At 42.5% G+C, this 18,876-nt stretch overlaps 1 protein-coding gene across 9 annotated transcripts in view; it reads right to left on the bottom strand.

Annotated features, from left to right (window-relative positions):
- Positions 1-18,876, bottom strand: part of LOC110533874 (seizure protein 6 homolog) — a 206,915-nt gene that overhangs the window by 112,926 nt on the left and 75,113 nt on the right. For 5 of the 9 annotated variants that reach the window (XM_021618444.3, XM_090186630.1, XM_021618441.3 and 2 more), the window contains exons 2-3: positions 4,619-5,413; positions 1,752-1,891 (exon numbers count right to left, since the gene is read on the bottom strand). In XM_021618444.3, the coding sequence (XP_021474119.3) occupies positions 1,752-1,891; positions 4,619-5,413 (935 nt within the window). The remainder of the gene's footprint in view (positions 1-1,751; positions 1,892-4,618; positions 5,414-18,876) is intronic. The other 4 variants (XM_090186632.1, XM_090186631.1, XM_021618445.3 and 1 more) reach the window with 1 other exon arrangement.

Below are 18,876 nucleotides of genomic sequence, written 5' to 3'. Positions count from 1 at the left end.
AACTTATCTTAGCCCTCCAGAGCCGGGCGGGATGAAAAAGCTCAACCATTCAAGGTCTTTCGTATTAAATTAGGTGTTTGGAGTATTAGAAATGCCAGGGAAGGGGTAATGTGGAGATCGTTTTGCAGGAAGGACAGAAAAATAAGGAAGTAAACATTCAATAGCCATTACCATGTGTGTCTGTGGGAAGCCAAGAACTAATCATGGTCCAATTTCGCAGGCTGATGATTTGCATAAGCCCAAAAAAGTGCACTACCGTTCAAAAGTTCGGGGTCACTTAGAAAATTCCTTGTTTTTGAAAGAAAAGCAAATTTTTTGTCCATTAAAATAACATCAAATTGATCTGAAATACAGTGTAGACATTGTTAATGTTGTAAATTACTATTATAGCTGGAAACAGATTATTTTTTATGGAATATCTACATAGGTACAGAGGCCCATTAACAGCAACCATCACTCCTGTGTTCCAATGGCACGTTGTGTTAGCTAATCCAAGTTTATAATTTTAAAAGGCTAATTGATCATTAGAAAACCCTTTTGCAATTATGTTAGCACAGCTGAAAACTGTTGTCCTGATTAAAGAAGCAATTAAACTGGCCTTATTTAGACTAGTTGAGTATCTGGAGCATCAGCTCTGCCTAGAAGGCCAGCATCCCGGAGTCGCCTCTTCACTGTTAATGCGATACAGAATTATACATTTTGTCTGGAAATTTAAATGAATCTAAATGCATTTTGACCTATTTAATGTAGACTCCACATACATCAAGTAACTTATTATTATTTTTGCTAGGGAAAATAGACGCACCATCCCTTCCTTCCCTGGAGAAAATAATGACTGATGCCTGCTTCCATAGATAAACATTGGATGCAGCCAAGACGGGAGCAGTGAAAGAGATGCATTCAAAGTGAGGGCCCTCTGAATGCATGCTAGCAAATGGAACTCGGGGTTGTCTTTTACCCACGCTTTCGCAAACAATTTTAGTAGGCCATTGTGTCTCAATAGATCATTATGAAATTACGGCTGACTAAACATTTCGCTGTGCTGTGGTGTCTCTGCTGCTGGGTCTGTATTGATTGTGGTGGGACTGTTGCTGTGACAGCCCAGAGATAACAAGTTCCACATGAATGAATAGAAACACAACAAGCAAAGAGCCCTGGCTGAATTCAGATTTCCCCTTACCACTCCAAGAGAACATTTTCAGGAATAACTATAATGGTTTTATTTTGAAACTACTCTAGTTACAAGTAAGACACTTGCTAAACATGAAGTGCGGTTGATTTTCTTTCTTGTATTTTTCCTTGAAGTCATGTGAAGCTCAAGGCTTTGTAATGGCAGAAATAAGCTGCACTCATAAATGTTGACATGAGCCATTTGTTTCATGAGCAAGCTGAAGTGTTATGTTAGTTTGAGATTCCAATAGATGCATAGCTCATTAGCATTTGGGCAGCTGAAAATAGCATAAAGGTGTAACACTTCATCAGAGCCGCTGGCTCTAACGACAGCCATGATAATTAGGTTAAATGAAGGTAGGGAAGAGAGAGATAGAGAGTGCTAGAGTGGTGCTAAAACAGTGTGTCCAGCAACACTAACCCAAGGCCTATTGGCAAACCTGGACCTAACAGCCCTCCTTTCATTTCCATTAACATTAACACACTGAGCAGGTTTCCATTAAAACCTTGAGATGTGGGAAAGTGTATGGATGTGAACCCCATAAAAGGGACAACTTAAACAGTATCCTGTTTTCACTGACCTGTACTTCAATCCCGTATCCCAGGTAGACCGTCACCACATAGGTGCAATCCACTCCAGGGTCGGACAACAATGCTGCAGAATGCTGCTGTGGAATCTTGATGTGGCCCTCGGGGTCAGTGAAATTCACAGTGCAGGGACCTGGCACAGGAGAAATGAAAAGACAAGTGATCCCTCTTCCCAGACTACTGATCCATCTCTGACAGCCCATCTGTGTCTCAGTGGCCCTCTAACCCCCTCATTAACTCCCCAGATTCCCTGCCTCTCAGCCGGGCCTTGGAGATCACGCCGCCCCTCAGCCATCTAGACCCACTAGAGAGGACAGCCAGGCAGCACAGATCAGGTGGAGCCGGCCTCTGCAGATTGGTTTGCCGCATGATCAGCTTTGTGATCCTGGGTGCCAAATGAATAGGAGCTGTCAGCACGGAAGGATGAGAAACACTGACTGGCCCTCTCCAACGCTATTCCTGCCACGCTGTACAAGACTCTGACTAAAATCTGAGTAAACACTGTAAACGAGAGGCAGTCATGCAGGCCACTTTAGGTTAATGCTAAGGGTTGACATCAGGGTTTGGAACCGGTCATGGAACAAAATCAACATTTCTTTTGACAAACAAAATCAGAACCGTCAATGAAAGTGAAATATACTGTTCCGGAACAGAACCATTATTTTAAATGCATGGAACCAGTTAATAACATTATTTTCCTCACAAAACGCAACAAAGTGCCTATGCAAAGCCCTACTCTTTCCCTACGAAACATATTCTAGTGTCTGCTAGCCTGCCTGCTGAAATTGCATAGGCACTTTGTTGCGTTATGTGTGGAAAATAACATTCAAAGATATTCAGAGTTCCATCATAGAAGCCACTCCTCTGTAGGTATAATTATGTGGGCCTAATTCAGATAATGCATGTCATAACAAGATGCCCTGCGTGTCAAGCCAAGCCTTCTCCACCACCCTCTCTCGCACTCTCCCCACCAGCAAAATTTCAGTCGCATCACGCACCCTACACTCATCTGTCGAATGCACACTCAAAAGCAGGCTGCTCTATCCACACTGATTGGTAGTGTAATTTAATGTTAAAGTAAATGTTTTTTTTTATGATTTCAGAGGTTTAAAAAGTAACAGAAAGGAACGATATAAACTGTTACTTTTTTTATTTGTAACAGTGGAATGGAACAAAAAAATAATGGTTCTGTTCAAAATGAAATGATTGTAAAATAGTTTTGGTTCCAACCCCAAGTTGTCATACTCTTTTCTTTGGATTTGGGAAGGTTGTGTGTTTTTTTTTATTGGGCACTGGAGAGGGAAGTTGTCACGCCTGCTCCCTCTCTCCCTCCCTGGCGCTCGTGGGCGCCTGGCTGCCAATCACTACACACTCCTGCCACCTGTTTCCCTCCTCACGCACTTTTACGCCTCAGCCGGATCATCAGGCTCTCATGTCTCAGCTGGCTCACTAGGCTCCCACATCCCAGCGGGATCCTCAGGCATTACGCCTCAACCGGATCGTCAGGCTCCCACGCCTCAGCTGGTTTGCCAGGCTCCCACGCCTCTGCCAATTTGTTGGGCTTCTACACCCTCAGCCGGCTTGTCCAGCGCCCATGCCTCGGACGGCCAGTCAGGCTCGCCCAGGTGGGAGGGGGGTACTGTCACGCCTGCTCCTGCTCTCCCTCCCTGGTGCTCGTGGGTGCTAGGCTACCCAGCACTACGCACTCCTGCCACCATCATTACGCACACCTGATACCTGTTGATAATTAAATGTTCACTCCCTGTACCTGCTTCTCATCTCCAGCACCGGGTCTTACAGAAGTACATTTGTCCCCTGGTTTACATTCACCCTTTTGCAGGTTTTACTATATAATGTCTTCCATCCCAGCCAAATTTTGTAATCTGCTTGCATGTGCCTCCCTCCCCTATATCAAGGTGTTTTGGTACTTCTGCACTACGCTTTTCTGGGTGTTAACTTTTACTATACCATAAGTCAATATAGTATACTAGTCTAACTGTCTATCCTGCCCTCTATCCAACATTCATAGTGACAATAGTGGTAGATGGATTGTTTTTCCAGATCTGCAATAGGCTAACTAGCATCATACCACACGTAAAATCATTCAAAGATGCACCAATTTTCAATGTAAGTGGAGAGGCCAGGTACGTCATTGCACATAAAAGAACAGTGAAGACAAAAAAATGCAAGAGAGAGGGACAATACAATTATCCTACCCAAACTATTCTACAACACCACAATGCAATGAAAGTTATACTCTAGGCTGTAAACTGCAGTGAAAATGTAATTTCAATAACGATGCAAAAGCCCTGTGATTTGATTATTTAATTCAATATGGATTAGTTGTGGGTATGCCCTTGGCAGTTTATTAGGTCTAGAAAGGCAAAGTTGCAGGCCAGTCTGGATATATTTTAAGTTTTGATACTGAGATGTGCTGTCTGTTGCAGATCATCATTCTCCCAAGTCATCCTATAATAATGTGGCCACATATTGTATGCTCCCAGCAGGCCCGGTTATTCAGGAAAGCTTAACACACGCTCTGCCTCCTCTCCGATCCTAGTGGCTTTTCCTTGCGTGCCTAGAACCTAACGCTTCAAGGTCATGTGAAAATATTTGCAACATTGGGGAAGCGAGTGCATTTTTCTACGACACCTCGAATTGGACAGCCTCCGAGTACATTTTTAACTGTTGATAGTTTAAGTGATTTGATGATACCTGCATTAAAGCTGCTAATCTAAAGCCATTGCATTAGGGCCATTACAGAAAAGCAGCAGTTGCCAAATGGATGTAATTGGATTTACATACTTCTACTTCACTCTATACTGTGTGTGTGTATGAGACCAATGGAAACAGAAGTTACCTGGTGTCTGCATGGTGGTGATGGTGGTGGTTGTGATGATGGTTGTGGTGGTCATTCCCTCATCCACCTCTCCTGTGGATAAGGCGGTCAGTTTAGTGAGCTGGATGCCAGGGTCTGTTTTGTTCTTTACCCCTGGTTCCTCTGACTCACCTTTCTCCGCCCTAACTGAGGTGGTCAGGACAGGGGGGGGCAGGGTGGCTTCCATGATAACTTCCCCCTGACCATAGGCGCTTCCATTCAGGAAGGGGGGGGCATTGGGGCTGCGGCCACTGACTGTAGGGGCAGTGGTTGCCACTACAAGGGTGGTCAGGGAGTCTGTGGTCACTGCCACCTTCTCTGCCTCCCTGGCCTTGTCCTTGGCAAACTGGTTATTCTGAGCCATGCTCACCAGTAGCCCAGGGTCTGTGGAAGCAGAGATGGTGAGGGGGGTTGTGGCAGCCACCGTGGCAGTAGTGGCGATGTCAGAGAAGGCAGGGGCGTCCTCATGTGGCACCAGGCGAGTTGAGGCATCCCCCGCCTCAAAGGCAGTAACAGAGCCGGGCATTGTGGGATGTCCTTCCACATCTCCATGGTCTGTGAAAAACCGCTGGTCCCCCTGGAAATCTTTAGTGAGCAGGAGTTCATGTAGGGCGAAGCCTCTGAAGACAGGTCGGTGGTTGGGGACGTTCATGGAGGATGCTGTGGTAAAATGGTGGATCTCACTCTCTGTGTCCTGTGTGGACGAGTGTGTGAAGGCTCCGCTGTCTGCTTCGACTCTCCTCTGGCCCCCAACATTTCCATTCTCTAGAGAAGACACTGGAGAGAAACACACCAACAGCAGGGAGGTATTAGAGTATACTAGAAGAGAAATATAATACCAGAGAACATGATTCCTAAATATTACATGACATTTTTATAAGTAAAACAAAAATCTACATTGGATACATATTGTTGTAATTGCAAAATCTGTTAGTCTAGGATTTAGTCTAGGGTTAGGGACCCCCATTTACCAGGCTGTAAGGAGCATTATGAGTGGATATCTTGTTACATAGAAGGTTAAGTGCAGTGACTAGTGAGTAAAGTGGAACAATAACCACCCTGATTAACTAACCACTACTGTAGACAAATTGCCACAAGAGGCCCTTAGAAAAGGCCCTTCAGGAAAAAACCCTCATGATAACCCTTTGATGATTCATTTGAATACCTTTATTCCTCCTTCTTCCAATTAGCCAAAGTAAAGATTTTGCTCTGAATGTCTCATGATTACCAAATATAATAATGGCTGAGCCGTAGAGAGTAATTATTCCCACCTGCAGCAGTTAAGATGCAATCAGGAAGCCCCAGGGTATGGGTGCTAAATTCAAAAAGTGGGAGGGATGATAATGATAGCTCCAAATTGCTCTCATACAGTATTTCTGTAAGAATCCAAAACCACAGTGTTAAATATATTTGCTCTCAAGAAGTAAGGTTGGAAATGAACAGTGCTTTTGAAAGTGGGTCCTTTTTGCCGGAATGACGGCTTAAGTGTCAAAAGACACACCAGAGGACGTCTCTCAGGGTTAATAAAGAGCAACAACACGATCATCTTTCATCTCTTCTACATTTATCTCCATTAGTATAGGGAATGCCTTTAAAAAGTTTTGTGACAGATTAATAATGACAGTCCTCACTGTGAAGCCTGCAGTAAGTCAGCATGAGTGTTCATTATCGCAGACAAGCTCTGCAATCACAGCCAGAGCGAGGGAAAGAACTGAAAGGAGAATTTCATCAAGAAAATGTAAATATTCGTCTGACTTCTGAGATAAAAGATTAAAAGACACAAGTTTTCTAAAGGACAGACTCTAGCTGAAGGATGGCATGACTTTCAGAATGTAGATTACCCCTAGTGTGCATATGCATGCACACTGGCACACACACACACACAATCCCTTGACCCACACTCCTTAACCACATGCCAGAGAAAGAAGTAAACCATGATAAAGCACAGAAAACACACAATCCTTGTAGTGGAAAAGCACTTTGAAAATGGAGAAAAGTGTGTTATCTAGCTACTGTGATTGTCTCCAAAACCCCAGACACAACTGCCAAAACAACAGGCAGTGTGAAGAGATTGATATGGCACAGCAGTGATAACGGCTACTTCTCTTGTCCTTTATCAGAGTAGGACCTCAGTGAAATGGAAATAAAGGGCTTACAAAAAGCTCTCTGATGTAATACTGCCTTATCTGTCGTAAAGAGTAGGATATGCTGCTGGGATTTTATATACTAATTGTCCTTGACAGTTTCAACACTTATGGTTGTGCTGCGTGGACAAATGTGACAAGTTTCAGGAAACTAGGTGCATGTCGCGCGTCACTACTTCACAGGAGAGGCATTTGAACAAAAACCTGCGTTTCTTGGCAGTAATGCCATCTGGAACATGTAAACTTTATTTGCCTTAATACCAAACTTGTATGCCATCTGTAAATACGAATACATTGTTTAATTACGAGCCTAGTTGGTTTAGGAACGGAAAAAGACAGGAACCTTCCTGTTAGCCATGATTGACTGAGATAATGGATGGACTGGACATGCCGAGAGATGAGTTCGGGTTTGGTCTGCCATGTAGCACACTTCTGTCTATAATATGAGCTGCCCAGTATGTGTAGATAATCCTTTCTAATGTGGCTTTTTGAAAGATATCACAAAGAACTGTGATAATGTTGCAAATGCTCTCCACTCTCCACTTCAAGTTTGGAAATCAGTGGAATTCCCGGTGGAGTAGGATAATAGCTAAGGAAATTTAGAAAATTCAGGCATTTGATTGCAAATATACAGATGAAATCAAAAAAAGAACACACAAAGGCTGTTGTATAAAACATCTGTCTCTGAATTGCATCTTCAAACCATGGCATCCATGGCATCCGTAACAGAGGGAGAAGCGTTCATACATGTATACAGGTAAGAGAGTCTAGCTAGCTACATTTTCAGATATTATACATTTCTAATTTTGGCAGAAAATAATTTTCATTGCAAGTTAAAGCGTACTGTTAGCTAGCTAGCTAATGTTAGCTGGCTGGATGGCTCGCTAGCTAACGTTACATGTATGATCTCTGTAGTAATATAATTTGTTTCTCAGATCCATTTGCTTTGCTAGTTATGGCATAATGTTAGCTGGTTGGTTGAACCTAGTTGGTTAGCTTTAGCGTTATGAGTAGGAATTATAGTTTATTGTTTAGCTAGCTAGCTAGCTATCTACATGTCTAAACAATATATTTGATTTGATATACAGTGGTGTGTGTTTACCAGAGACAGGAATGTGAAGAACAATATGACCTGCACCAAAGTCAAATTAGGATATGACGTTAGGCCAACGAGGCAGTGTCCAAGTTCTACATTTTTCCAGTAGAATGCCCTGCTTTTATTTCATCATACTCACAGCCGTAAGCTGTTTTCTGTAATTAGCCATTAACTTGAAAATAACGATCTTGTTGTGAGTATTTTTCTGTAATAATGAATACAAATTAGCTAAAGTTAAGATGATGTCAGCTTTATGATATGATCATTATTTGAACTGGCTAGCCAGTTAACGTCATGTTAGCTAGCTAACTAGCTAGAAACTAACCAAAACGTTGTTTAGAAAGTTGCCTGGTTCGCTAGATTGACCTATACTAAATACATTTTTAAACGGATGAAATCGTTGGTTGTTTTGTACACTCCCGTAATCAATCTGTTTAGCACATGGCATCACATGTGAAGAGATGGGTGGGGCTAAGGCTTAAGAGGGTGTGAAAGAGGCTGAATGGGTGTAGACAAAGAAAAACGCTCCAGTAGGTGTACCAAAACATTCAAGGGCCATTATCTCAAAAGTGGACTAACAACTTAATCAACTTTCGAAGAAGAATTACTTTGCCATTGTTGATCAACTGTAGTGTATGATTTCTAGCTCTGAGTCTCTACTTTTATCCAATGTAAAAAAAAAAAACAATTTCAAATGTTGCTACATAAGACCGAATTGAGCCGGTCTGTCACAAATAGAGAGATACAACTATTCAGTAGGATGAATGTATAGTAAGTTTGTGATTATGAAGTGTCTAATGTCTAAATCTAACCCAAGATGAATGACAAAATATGGTTCAACCGCTAGGCTACACATGTACTGTAAGTCTGACATTTATCTCAAACTTCTCAATGTCACTATCCTCTGAGAAAATAAAAGAGAAACTCTTTACAGCTCTCAACTTTACATGCTAAATAATAAATAAATAAATAACCTAAATAAAATAGTTTGAGGCAAAGCCATGTAAGCGGATGCTTTATGCTCCCTCCAAGATTTGATCAGCAATGGTGAATTCACGCTGTTGTTAGAAATAATCACGCCATGACTAAGGAGAATCCGATTTTGGTCGATAATAATGATCACAATTTCAGAGTGCAATTCAATTCCGAAACAGACCTGAGCTTCCCTCCAGAGACTTATCTGCCATTGTAATTGAATTTGCCTCTTGACACTGTGCACTCATGCTAGGTGTTACTACACACTCTTTAGACGCTAAGTATTATGGATTATACTAACTCTCCCTGTGGCTGAATGGTAGTTTTAGGGTTGACAGTGAGGAGTCAAACGAAGATGTTTGCACACCTTTTTGTGAGCAGGACTATCTGAAGCCTTTCAAATGGAGACGTTGACTCACAGTTTTAGATCTTTTAGAAATGACTTTGCTTTGATATTTTTCAGAGGGAAAAATACAGCGATCCAGGGGATCCAACCATTCTGTTACTGGTGAGAGACAACATCTCTACCACCTTTTTTTAGTCAGTTGGAGTTACCATTGCTGGTAAGGAAGAAATTAACCACAAACACAAACTCCACATCAGTAGCACTAGGATAAACAAATCCTTTACAAATCCAACGGGGTGAAATGTTTTTTTTTATTTTTTACTTCTACAGACCAGCAAAACCGATCAAACGATCAAAAACAATACTTCTCACAGAATAGTTCAATCATAAGAAACACAATGCTTTACTTGAGCTGTGTGCCCTCAAGCAGACTCCAGCTTGCCAGTTGAACACAACTGTAACTTATAGCAGAGAAAATTGAACCCAGGTTGAACTGTTGGCTGTGTTTTGGTTTGCTGTCTGCATTAATTAGTTGTTACAGAAATAGATAAGACATCATTCATTCATATTGTATGCATTATCCTGTAGTTACAGTAACTACTGTTTATATTGGGCTGCAGTAGACTAAAAAGAGATCAAACAAAGCCATTCACCCTACATCTCCCAGCTCTGCTCTGACTGTTCTCAGTTGTCCAGAACACTCCATCTCTACTTCATGTCACAAACACATGCTGCATTATCTAGCCGCTTGGTGACATCTGGGCACAACTCCCTTCTGAACTGGCTGTGTTTAGTGCTGGAGGGAAGCCTGGTCTATGAATCAGAGTAAATACAGGCAGAGATGGCTCTGTGGCAAGCGGACCAACCACAGGACAATGTACAACAGCCAACACGCCCAGGGCCTGCATGGCTGCCCAGGGACAGTTACCACAGTTGATTTCGATCTATTTTTCACCTCACGCTCTTTCACAGGTTGACACCCTCTCCCTCATACCATCTCCTATTTTCTCTCTTTTCCTGGTACATCTCTCCAATCATCTCTATCTTCACCTTTTCATTCTCCTTTCTTTTCCCATTTCTTGGAATGGATCTCTCTATCAAGAACTGTGACTTGGCGCATGAGCAAGCGAAATGGTGAGAATGAATCGTTTCACCAAGGCAATTAAGACACACTGAACAAAACCACTGATGCTCTATGGACTTCACTGCCTTCCCCCAAAAAATCCAAAAAGGAATTCCTTGGTACATATTGAACTGTATCATTTATCCATCTTCCGATGCTGAATGATGTCCAGAATTACTATGTGTGTCCGTGTGCAAACACACATGGATCTGGAGACTATTTTGACACCTTAATTAGCTTGCGCTCTGTGGGTGACAGTTTGTTTTAACAAGGCGGGAGAGCTGCAAGCACACTTCACATGGGGAGAGATGAAAGGGTGTTGTTGACACAGACAGAAAATGAGTGAGATATCCCAGAGCGGGGGGTTCTTGAAGCTACGGCACCCAAAGAGGCAGTGTAAGCCACAGAGCTGAAAATACTGACAGAAAAGCAAATCTCTAGGATTCAATCCAGCAACCTTTCGGTTACCGCCCAACGCTCCTACCCGCCAGGCTACGAGGTAAAAATTGGTCATTCTGCCACTGAGCAAGGCAGTTAATCCACTGTTCCCCGTGCACCGAAGACATGGATGTCAATTAAGGCAGCTCCCCGCACCTCTCTGATTCAGAGGGGTTGTGTAAAATGCGGAAGACACGTTTCAGTTGAATGCATTCAGTTGTAAAACTGACTAGGTATCCCCCTTTTCCTCTCTAGTGGAGTGTATTTTAGCCATACAACCTGGAAGCTGAAAAGCATGAATCAGTGATGCAAGGAAATACCGTTGAATTCAAAAGTTTGCATACACTTAGGTTGGTTTCAACCACTCCACAAATTTCTTGTTAACAAACTATAGTTTTGGCAAGTCGGTTAGGACATCTACTTTGTGCATGACACAAGTAATTTTTCCAATAATTGTTTACAGACAGATTATTTCACTTATAATTCAATGTATCACAATTCCAGTGGGTCAGAAGTTGACATACACTAAGTTGACTGCATTTAAACAGCTTGGAAAATTCCAGAAAATGATGTCATGGCTTTAGAAGCTTCTGATAGGCTAATTGACATAATGTTAGTCAATTGGAGGTGTACCTGTGGATGTATTTCAAGGCCTACCTTCAAACTCAGTGCCTCTTTGCTTGACATCATGGGAAAATCAAAAGAAATCAGCCAAGACCTCAGAAAAAAATTGTAGACCTCCAGAAGTCTGGTTCATCCTTGGGAGCAATTTCCAAACGCCTGAAGGTACCATGTTCATCTGTACAAACAATAGTACACAAGTATAAACACCATGGGACCACGCAGCCGTCATACCGCTCAGGAAGGAGACGCGTTCTGTCTCCTAGAGATGAACGTACTTTGGTGCAAAAACTGCAAATCAATTCCAGAACAACAGCAAAGGATCTTGTGAAGATGCTGGAGGAAACAGGTACAAAAGTACCTATATCCACAGTAAAACGAGTCCTATATCGACATAACCTGAACGGCTGCTCAGCAAGGACGAAGCCACTGCTCCAAATTGGCCATAAAAAAAAGCCAGACTACGGTTTGCAACTGCACATGGGGACAGAGCTCTTACTTTTTGGAGAAACGTCCTCTGGTCTGATTAAACAAAAATAGAACTGTTTGGCCATAATGACCATTGTTATTTTTTAAGGGAAAAGGGGGAGGCTTGCAAGCCAAAGAACACCATCCCAACCGTGAATCACGGAGGTGGCAGCATCATGTTGTGGGGGTGCTTTGCTGCAGGAGGGACTGGTGCACTTCACAAAATAGATAGCATCATGAGGGAGAAAATGTATGTGGATATATTGAAGCAACATCTCAAGACATCAGTCAGGAAGTTAAAGCTTGGTCACAAATGGGTCTTCCAAATGGACAATGACCCCAAGCATACTTCCAAAGTCGTGGCAAAATGGCTTAAGGACAACAAAGTCAAGTTATTGGAATGGCCATCACAAAGCCCTGACCTCAATCCTATATAACATTTGTGGGCAGAACTGAAAAAGCGTGTGCGAGCAAGGAAGCCTACAAACCTGACTCAGTTACACCAGCTCTGCCAGGAGGAATGGGCCAAAATTCACCCAACTTATTGTGGGAATCTTGTGGAAGGCTACCCGAAACGTTTGACCCAAGTAAAAAAAAAAAATGTAAAGGCAACGCTACCAAATACTATATGTATGTACTGTATGTAAACTTCTGACCCACTGGGAATGCGATGAAATAAATAAAAGCTGAAATAAATCTTTCTCTCTACTATTATTCTGACATTTCACATTCTTAAAATAAAGTGGTGATCCTGCCTGACCTAAGACAGGGAATTTTTACTCGGATTAAATGCCTGGAATTGTGAATAACTGAGTTTAAATGTATTTGCCTAAGGTGCATGTAAACGTCCGACTTCAACTGTACACATGCGTTAGCCTACTAATTATACAAATTGCCTTATTATATTTAAAAAATAAAATCTAATCCGCTAGCCTATACTTGTAGCTTTGTAGGCCGCATGTGCTGCACCAGAATCGCATGTTTTCTTCGGCTTTATCATGGTTTGAAGATGTGCATATGTAAACTTCTGACTTCAACTGTATATAATACTTTACTGTGCAAGTGACATACAGCAGGTACTCTTGTATTGAAGACTAGATTTTTCCAAAAATTCAATACATTTGACATAGCTGGTCAAATTGGGCAACAGTATAACGTTTATAAACTAGTTTAGATGGACTCAAGGCAATGAGCTGGAATATAGCACTTATGTCTACAACTATGTCCAAATGGAGTCTAGTATCACCGGAATGATGTGGTGACAGTTTAGAGTAAACAACCATCAATTCTCTTTTCATCTCTGTCTCTTTGCCAACTCTCTGTCTGTCCCAAAATGTCTTGAGTTGCAGATTCATTATTAATGCGCCATTCAATTGTTATGCTCGTGTTTTCCACAAATTGCAAAGTCATTTTGGAAGGATTGATCATGAGGTTGGTTGATTTCAATGCATAACGAATAGATGCTCAATTATTTCTGCCCCGAGGCCAGATGTTCTCACTTGCAATCACCCTTTGTTTCTATTGATCCTGAAATGACTCCCATACCAAGAAACACACATTCATACATTACAAATGGGAAATGGAATCAACATTAGCTCTGAAAATCTGAATGGTCTCAGAATTTTCAGAAGCACTGCGTCCCCCATCAGTCCCAGACAGAAGGCGTATAAGTCAATGTAGCATTTGCTAAAGCAGAGATGCAGAGTGCTTTTACTGCTGCCATAGTGTGTGCCATAATAAAAAAGTTTGATCGCACCATTCAAGAGGCAGAGTAAACAATTTCTTTACAAAGCCTCTCTCTGGCTGACAGAGAGCTGACACATAGCGTTACATTTTACTGACAGACTCAACACCAGTCATTAATCTTCCTGGGTGACAGAAGCAATTCAAAGGTATTTTGATGTTCTGGGTTAGGAGTGGGAAACATTTCCTTGTAGCCTTATTCTGTCACAACAGGAGCAGCCCAAGCTGCTCTTAAAAGCAAACTAAACACATTTGACATCTCGCACAAACTAGAGAGAATAAAAGATGTAAAGGAAGATCTTCATAAAGTCTGACTGTACACATGAGCCTGCCTCCTCCAACCCAAGACACATGATTGCCCCCAAAAAATGTATTGACGGAAGCCTTGAGAAATGTAAAGGAAGTCACTAAAGGAATATATATACGATTGCAAGCAGACTTCTGAAAACTATGTGAGAGGCATTCATTATTTTGTTTTTCCATAATCATCTCCATTTCCGAACTGGATTGTCATGTAGCTAATGATCAGAGCATAGCCGTGAAAGACTATATACTTCTTCAAATCTCTTCAACTATTCATCTCACTCTCTTTCTCCTCCTCTCTTTCTCTCTTTCCCTCTCTCTCTCTCTCTCTCTCTCTCTCTCTCTCTCTCTCTCTCTCACTCAATTTCTCCCTCTCTGTATGAACAGAAGGAACATGGAGGTTGGTCAGTGACCGTACAGCTCCTGCCCTTCAGTGGGAATATTTAGTGAGAGTGGAGAGTGGGAGTTGATCCCCCCGGGTAAACCAGGGTTTCTCATGCTCAGATCAATAGCGGATCAATGTTCAGGGAAACATTACCCAGTGAAGACAGGCAGGAAACATCACCATGGTGATTTTACACTCAGAGTCAGAGCTGCTAGGCTAATTGATGATCTCAATGATCTCAATCCACTCTCAAACCAGTATCAGAGCAGACATGCAACAGTGTGAAACAAACATTAAAATGGCACACATACTAAGGAACCTCTCTTTGCAATTGGTGATTGTGAGTAGTGGTCCATGGTGGAGGGTCTAGTTTAAGAGAGCATGGCTCAATACTTCCATTCTCTATGCCCTGTTTAGCTGTGTCCTTATGTGGTGATAGTGAAGGTCACCTCCTATCATCTGCATAATGACCAATGTAAAGGGTCCATACTGTATATGCTAAAGCTATTGCTCAGAGGAGATGCTTTCCCCTTCTGAAACACCTTCCATCCTTCAACCTAGTCATTGGCTGAGCAGGTGGAGAGACATGCAGAAACACACATACGCATATGGTACAGTAAACCTAAACTGTGAACTTGCAGTGACCATTTTTCCCAGATCAACACATTCTGTTGAACAAACCAATTAAAAGTTCAGGGATTTCTATTTTTGAGGGATGGAGTACTCAAGGACTTTGAGTGGTTGAAGGACTTTACCAATCAGGCGTAAATGTAATATGCCGACTAATCTAAGTGTCCCTGAGAGAGACGGGAGACAGGAGTGGGAGGCTGACAGAGTGCTGCTTCACTGTCAGATAGATGTGATCCTGACAGACATGCCCATTCTGGGACTGTGTGATGGGGGAATGACTTGCTTTACCCATAGATACAGGGATCAGTCAAGAACAATACACCAAGGTCTACAGGACAATGAGTGATGAGACCAGAGAGGGTGTGAAAAGAGGAGAATGGATTGCTTAAAGTACATGAGACAGAAGTCTGTTTCTCCAGTGTATCATCAGGCTTGGCATAATGTGAAAGCTAAACGGTAGCTAAGTAAACAAACTCAAAATGACTGTTTCAACTAAACAGCTTATGAGGGTTCCAGGTCTGTATCCTCCACAAAGTAATAGTGTGGGAAAGGGCTACACAGGGGCAGTGGAGATCTGACACAGAGAGAGCTAAGCGATGAAGAAAATGTCAAGCCTCTGAGACCTCATTTAAAATATCTAGGATTGCTATTCCACAGCAATAGCCTGGATCTATTTTTTAGGATGCGGCAGACAGTCAACCTGACGACAGCAGATTTGAAATCCTGACCTGAACAAGACTGCAGAATAGCAAAGCAATTAAGGATTGTTTTTGTTCCTCTTAAAAAACTCTAATCCAGGCAGTATTTTGTTTTATTGGATTCTTCTTGGCTGTGCTCTACTTAGAGACTTTCTGGCACTGACTGCATTTGACTGGCAGAGAGAAAATCACTGATTGTCTCACCATAGACTGGTTGCAAGAACTTTGGATTGGGTGCTAAACACCACATAGCTAGGGTAGGATAGAATGAGGCAAAGAAAAATACAATGCTTCACTAGAAGAACTCTTCTTCAGCCACAGACAGAGAGATTGTTAAAGAGAGTTGGTTAAGGTGAGAACAAAAAAATCGATTGAGGCAATCAGAGAAATTGTAGAGCAGCTCTGCAGCGTAATACCTGAATTTCTGTCTCACTCTATCTGATCCTACTGAGGGAATCTTTTAACAATTCCTTTCAACCCTCTCAGCCAAAGGAAGTGTTATGTTGGGCGACATTCTGATTGGAAGAAACCTCTGCTTAGCACTGAAATCCTGTACAGTACATTGTGTACATTCCATGTCTTTCTTTTTTTACGGCAAGACAAAGAGTGAAAAATCACAGGGATTTCTCCCCCGTACGGCATCAGAGCAGAGAGAGAGAGAGAGAGAGAGAGAGAGAGAGAGAGAGAGAGAGAAGGGGAACTAATCAGGCAGAACGGGACAGGCTCCAGGGAAGCTGCTGATTGGCACCAATCCTCTAATATCCAGCTCTTAATTTCCTTATTATTCTAGAGAAATACTAGACAACAACAAAAAATCTATAGTGGCCTTCCGCTTGTCTGAAGTTACATTGTTGCCATCACAAGACGGCTCTACGCGACAGGCTTTCTCATCCCCTCCTTAAGGGGGTCTTGCTGATGGATTGAATGCATAGTGAACTCATTTAAATGACTGGGCTGGCCAGGCTGTTGTAGCTAGGGACCTGGATCATTATGAGTCAGAATGAGCAATGGTCTGAGGCAGAGTAATATACAGTGCATTCGGGAAGTATTCGGTCCCCTTCACTTTAACCACATTTTGTTACGTTACAGCCTTATTCTAAAATGGATTAAATACATGTACCTCATCAATCTACACACAACACCCCATTGTGACAAAGTGAAAACGTTTTAAGAAATGTTTGCAAATGTGTTAAAAAAAAAACAGAAATATCTTATTTGCATAAGTATTCAGACCCCTTGCTATGAGACTCAAAATTGAACTCAGATGCATCCTGTTTCCATTGATCATCCTTGAGATGTTTCTACAACTTGATTGGAGTCCACCTGTGGTAAATTCAAATGATTGGACATGATTTGGAAAGGCACACACCTGTCTATATAAGATCCCGCACTTGACAGTGCATGTCAGAGCAAAACCAAGCCATGAGGTCGAAATAATTGTCCGTAAAGCTCAGAGACAGGATTGTGCCAACACACAGATCTGGTGAAGGGTACAAAAACATTTCTGTAGCATTGAAAATCTCTAAGAACACAGTGGCCTCCATCATTCTTATTTGGAAGAAGTTTGGAACCACCAAGAGTCAAACGTGGGAGAAGGTCCTTGGTCAGGGAGGGGAGGGGACCAAGAACCCGATCAAGAACCTGATGGTCCCTCTGACAGAGCTCCAGAGTTCCTCTGTGGAGATGGGAGAACCTTCCAGAAGGAAAACCATCTCTGCAGTCCTCCACCAATCAGGCCTTTATGGTAGAGTGGCCAGACGGAAGCCACTCCTCAGTAAAAGGCACATGACAGCCTGCTTGGAGTTTGCAAAAGGCACCTAAAGATTTTCAGACCATGATAAACAAGATTCTCTGGTCTGATGAAACCAAGATTGAACTCTTTGGCCTGAATGCCAAGCATCACGTCTGGAGGAAACCTGGCACCATCCCTACAGTGAAGCATGGTGGTGGCAGCATCATGGTGTGGCAATGTTTGTCAGCTGCACGGACTGGGAGACTAATCAGGCTTCAGGCAAGCTCTGATTGGCACCAATCCCCTAATATCCAGGCATTAATTTCCTTATTATTCTAGAGAGGCATTAGACAACAAAAAAATCTATAGTGGCCTTCCGCTTGTCTGAAGTTACATTGTTGCCATCACAAGACGGCTCTACGCGACAGGCTTTCTCACCCCCTCCTTAGGAGGTCTTGAAGATGGATTGAATGCATAGTGAACTCATTTAAATGACTGGGCTGGCCAGACTGTTGTAGCTAGGGACCTGGATCATTATGAGTCAGAATGAGCAATGGTCTGAGGCAGAGTAATATACAGTGCATTCGGGAAGTATTCGGTCCCCTTCACTTTAACCACATTTTGTTACATTACAGCCTCATTCTAAAATGGATTAAATACACGTTTTTCCTCATCAATCTACACACAACACCCCATTGTGTCAAAGTGAAAACAGGTTTTTAGAAATGTTTGCAAATGTGTTAAAAACAAAAACAGAAATACCTTATTTACATAAGTATTCAGACCCCTTGCTATGAGACTCAAAATTGAACTGGCCGTTATGGTAGAGTGGCCAGACGGAAGCCACTCCTCAGTAAAAGGCACATGACAGCCCACTTGGAGTTTGCAAAAGGCACCTAAAGATTTTCAGACCATGAGAAACAAGATTCTCTGGTCTGATGAAACCAAGATTGAACTCTTTGGCCTGAATGCCAAGCATCACGTCTGGAGGAAACCTGGCACCATCCCTATGGTGAAGCATGGTGGTGGCAGCATCATGGTGTGGCAATGTTTGTCAGCTGCACGGACTTTGAGACTAATCAGGATCGAGGGAAAGATGAACAGAGCAAAGTACAGAGAGATCCTTTATTAAAACCTGCTCCAGAGTGCTCAGGACCTCAGACAGGACAACGGCCATAAGCACACAGCCAAGACAATGCAGTAGTGGCTTCGGGACAAGTCTCTGAAAGTCCTTGAGTGGCCCAGCCAGAGCCCGGACTCGAACCCGATCTAACATCTCTGGAGAGACCTGAAAATAACTGTGCAGTGACGCTCCCCAACCAACCTGAGAGAGCTTGAGGGGATCTGCAGAGAAGAATGGGAGAAACTCCCCAAATACATGTGTGCCAAGCTTGTAGTGTCATACCCAAGAAGATTCAAGGCTGTAATCGCTGCCAAAGGTGCTTCAAGAAAGTACTGAGTAAAGGGTCTGAATCATCCTTTGTCCTTGACAAAGGAGATGATTGTGGACTACAGGAAAAAAAGGACCGAGCACGCCC

Source organism: Oncorhynchus mykiss, chromosome 10, assembly GCF_057628025.1.
Source record: "Oncorhynchus mykiss isolate SJ-2025 chromosome 10, ASM5762802v1, whole genome shotgun sequence".
In the NCBI taxonomy this organism is placed as follows: Eukaryota; Metazoa; Chordata; class Actinopteri; order Salmoniformes; family Salmonidae; genus Oncorhynchus; species Oncorhynchus mykiss.
Note: the sequence above shows the minus strand (reverse complement) of the source record. Positions and strands in the feature narration are given on the sequence as shown.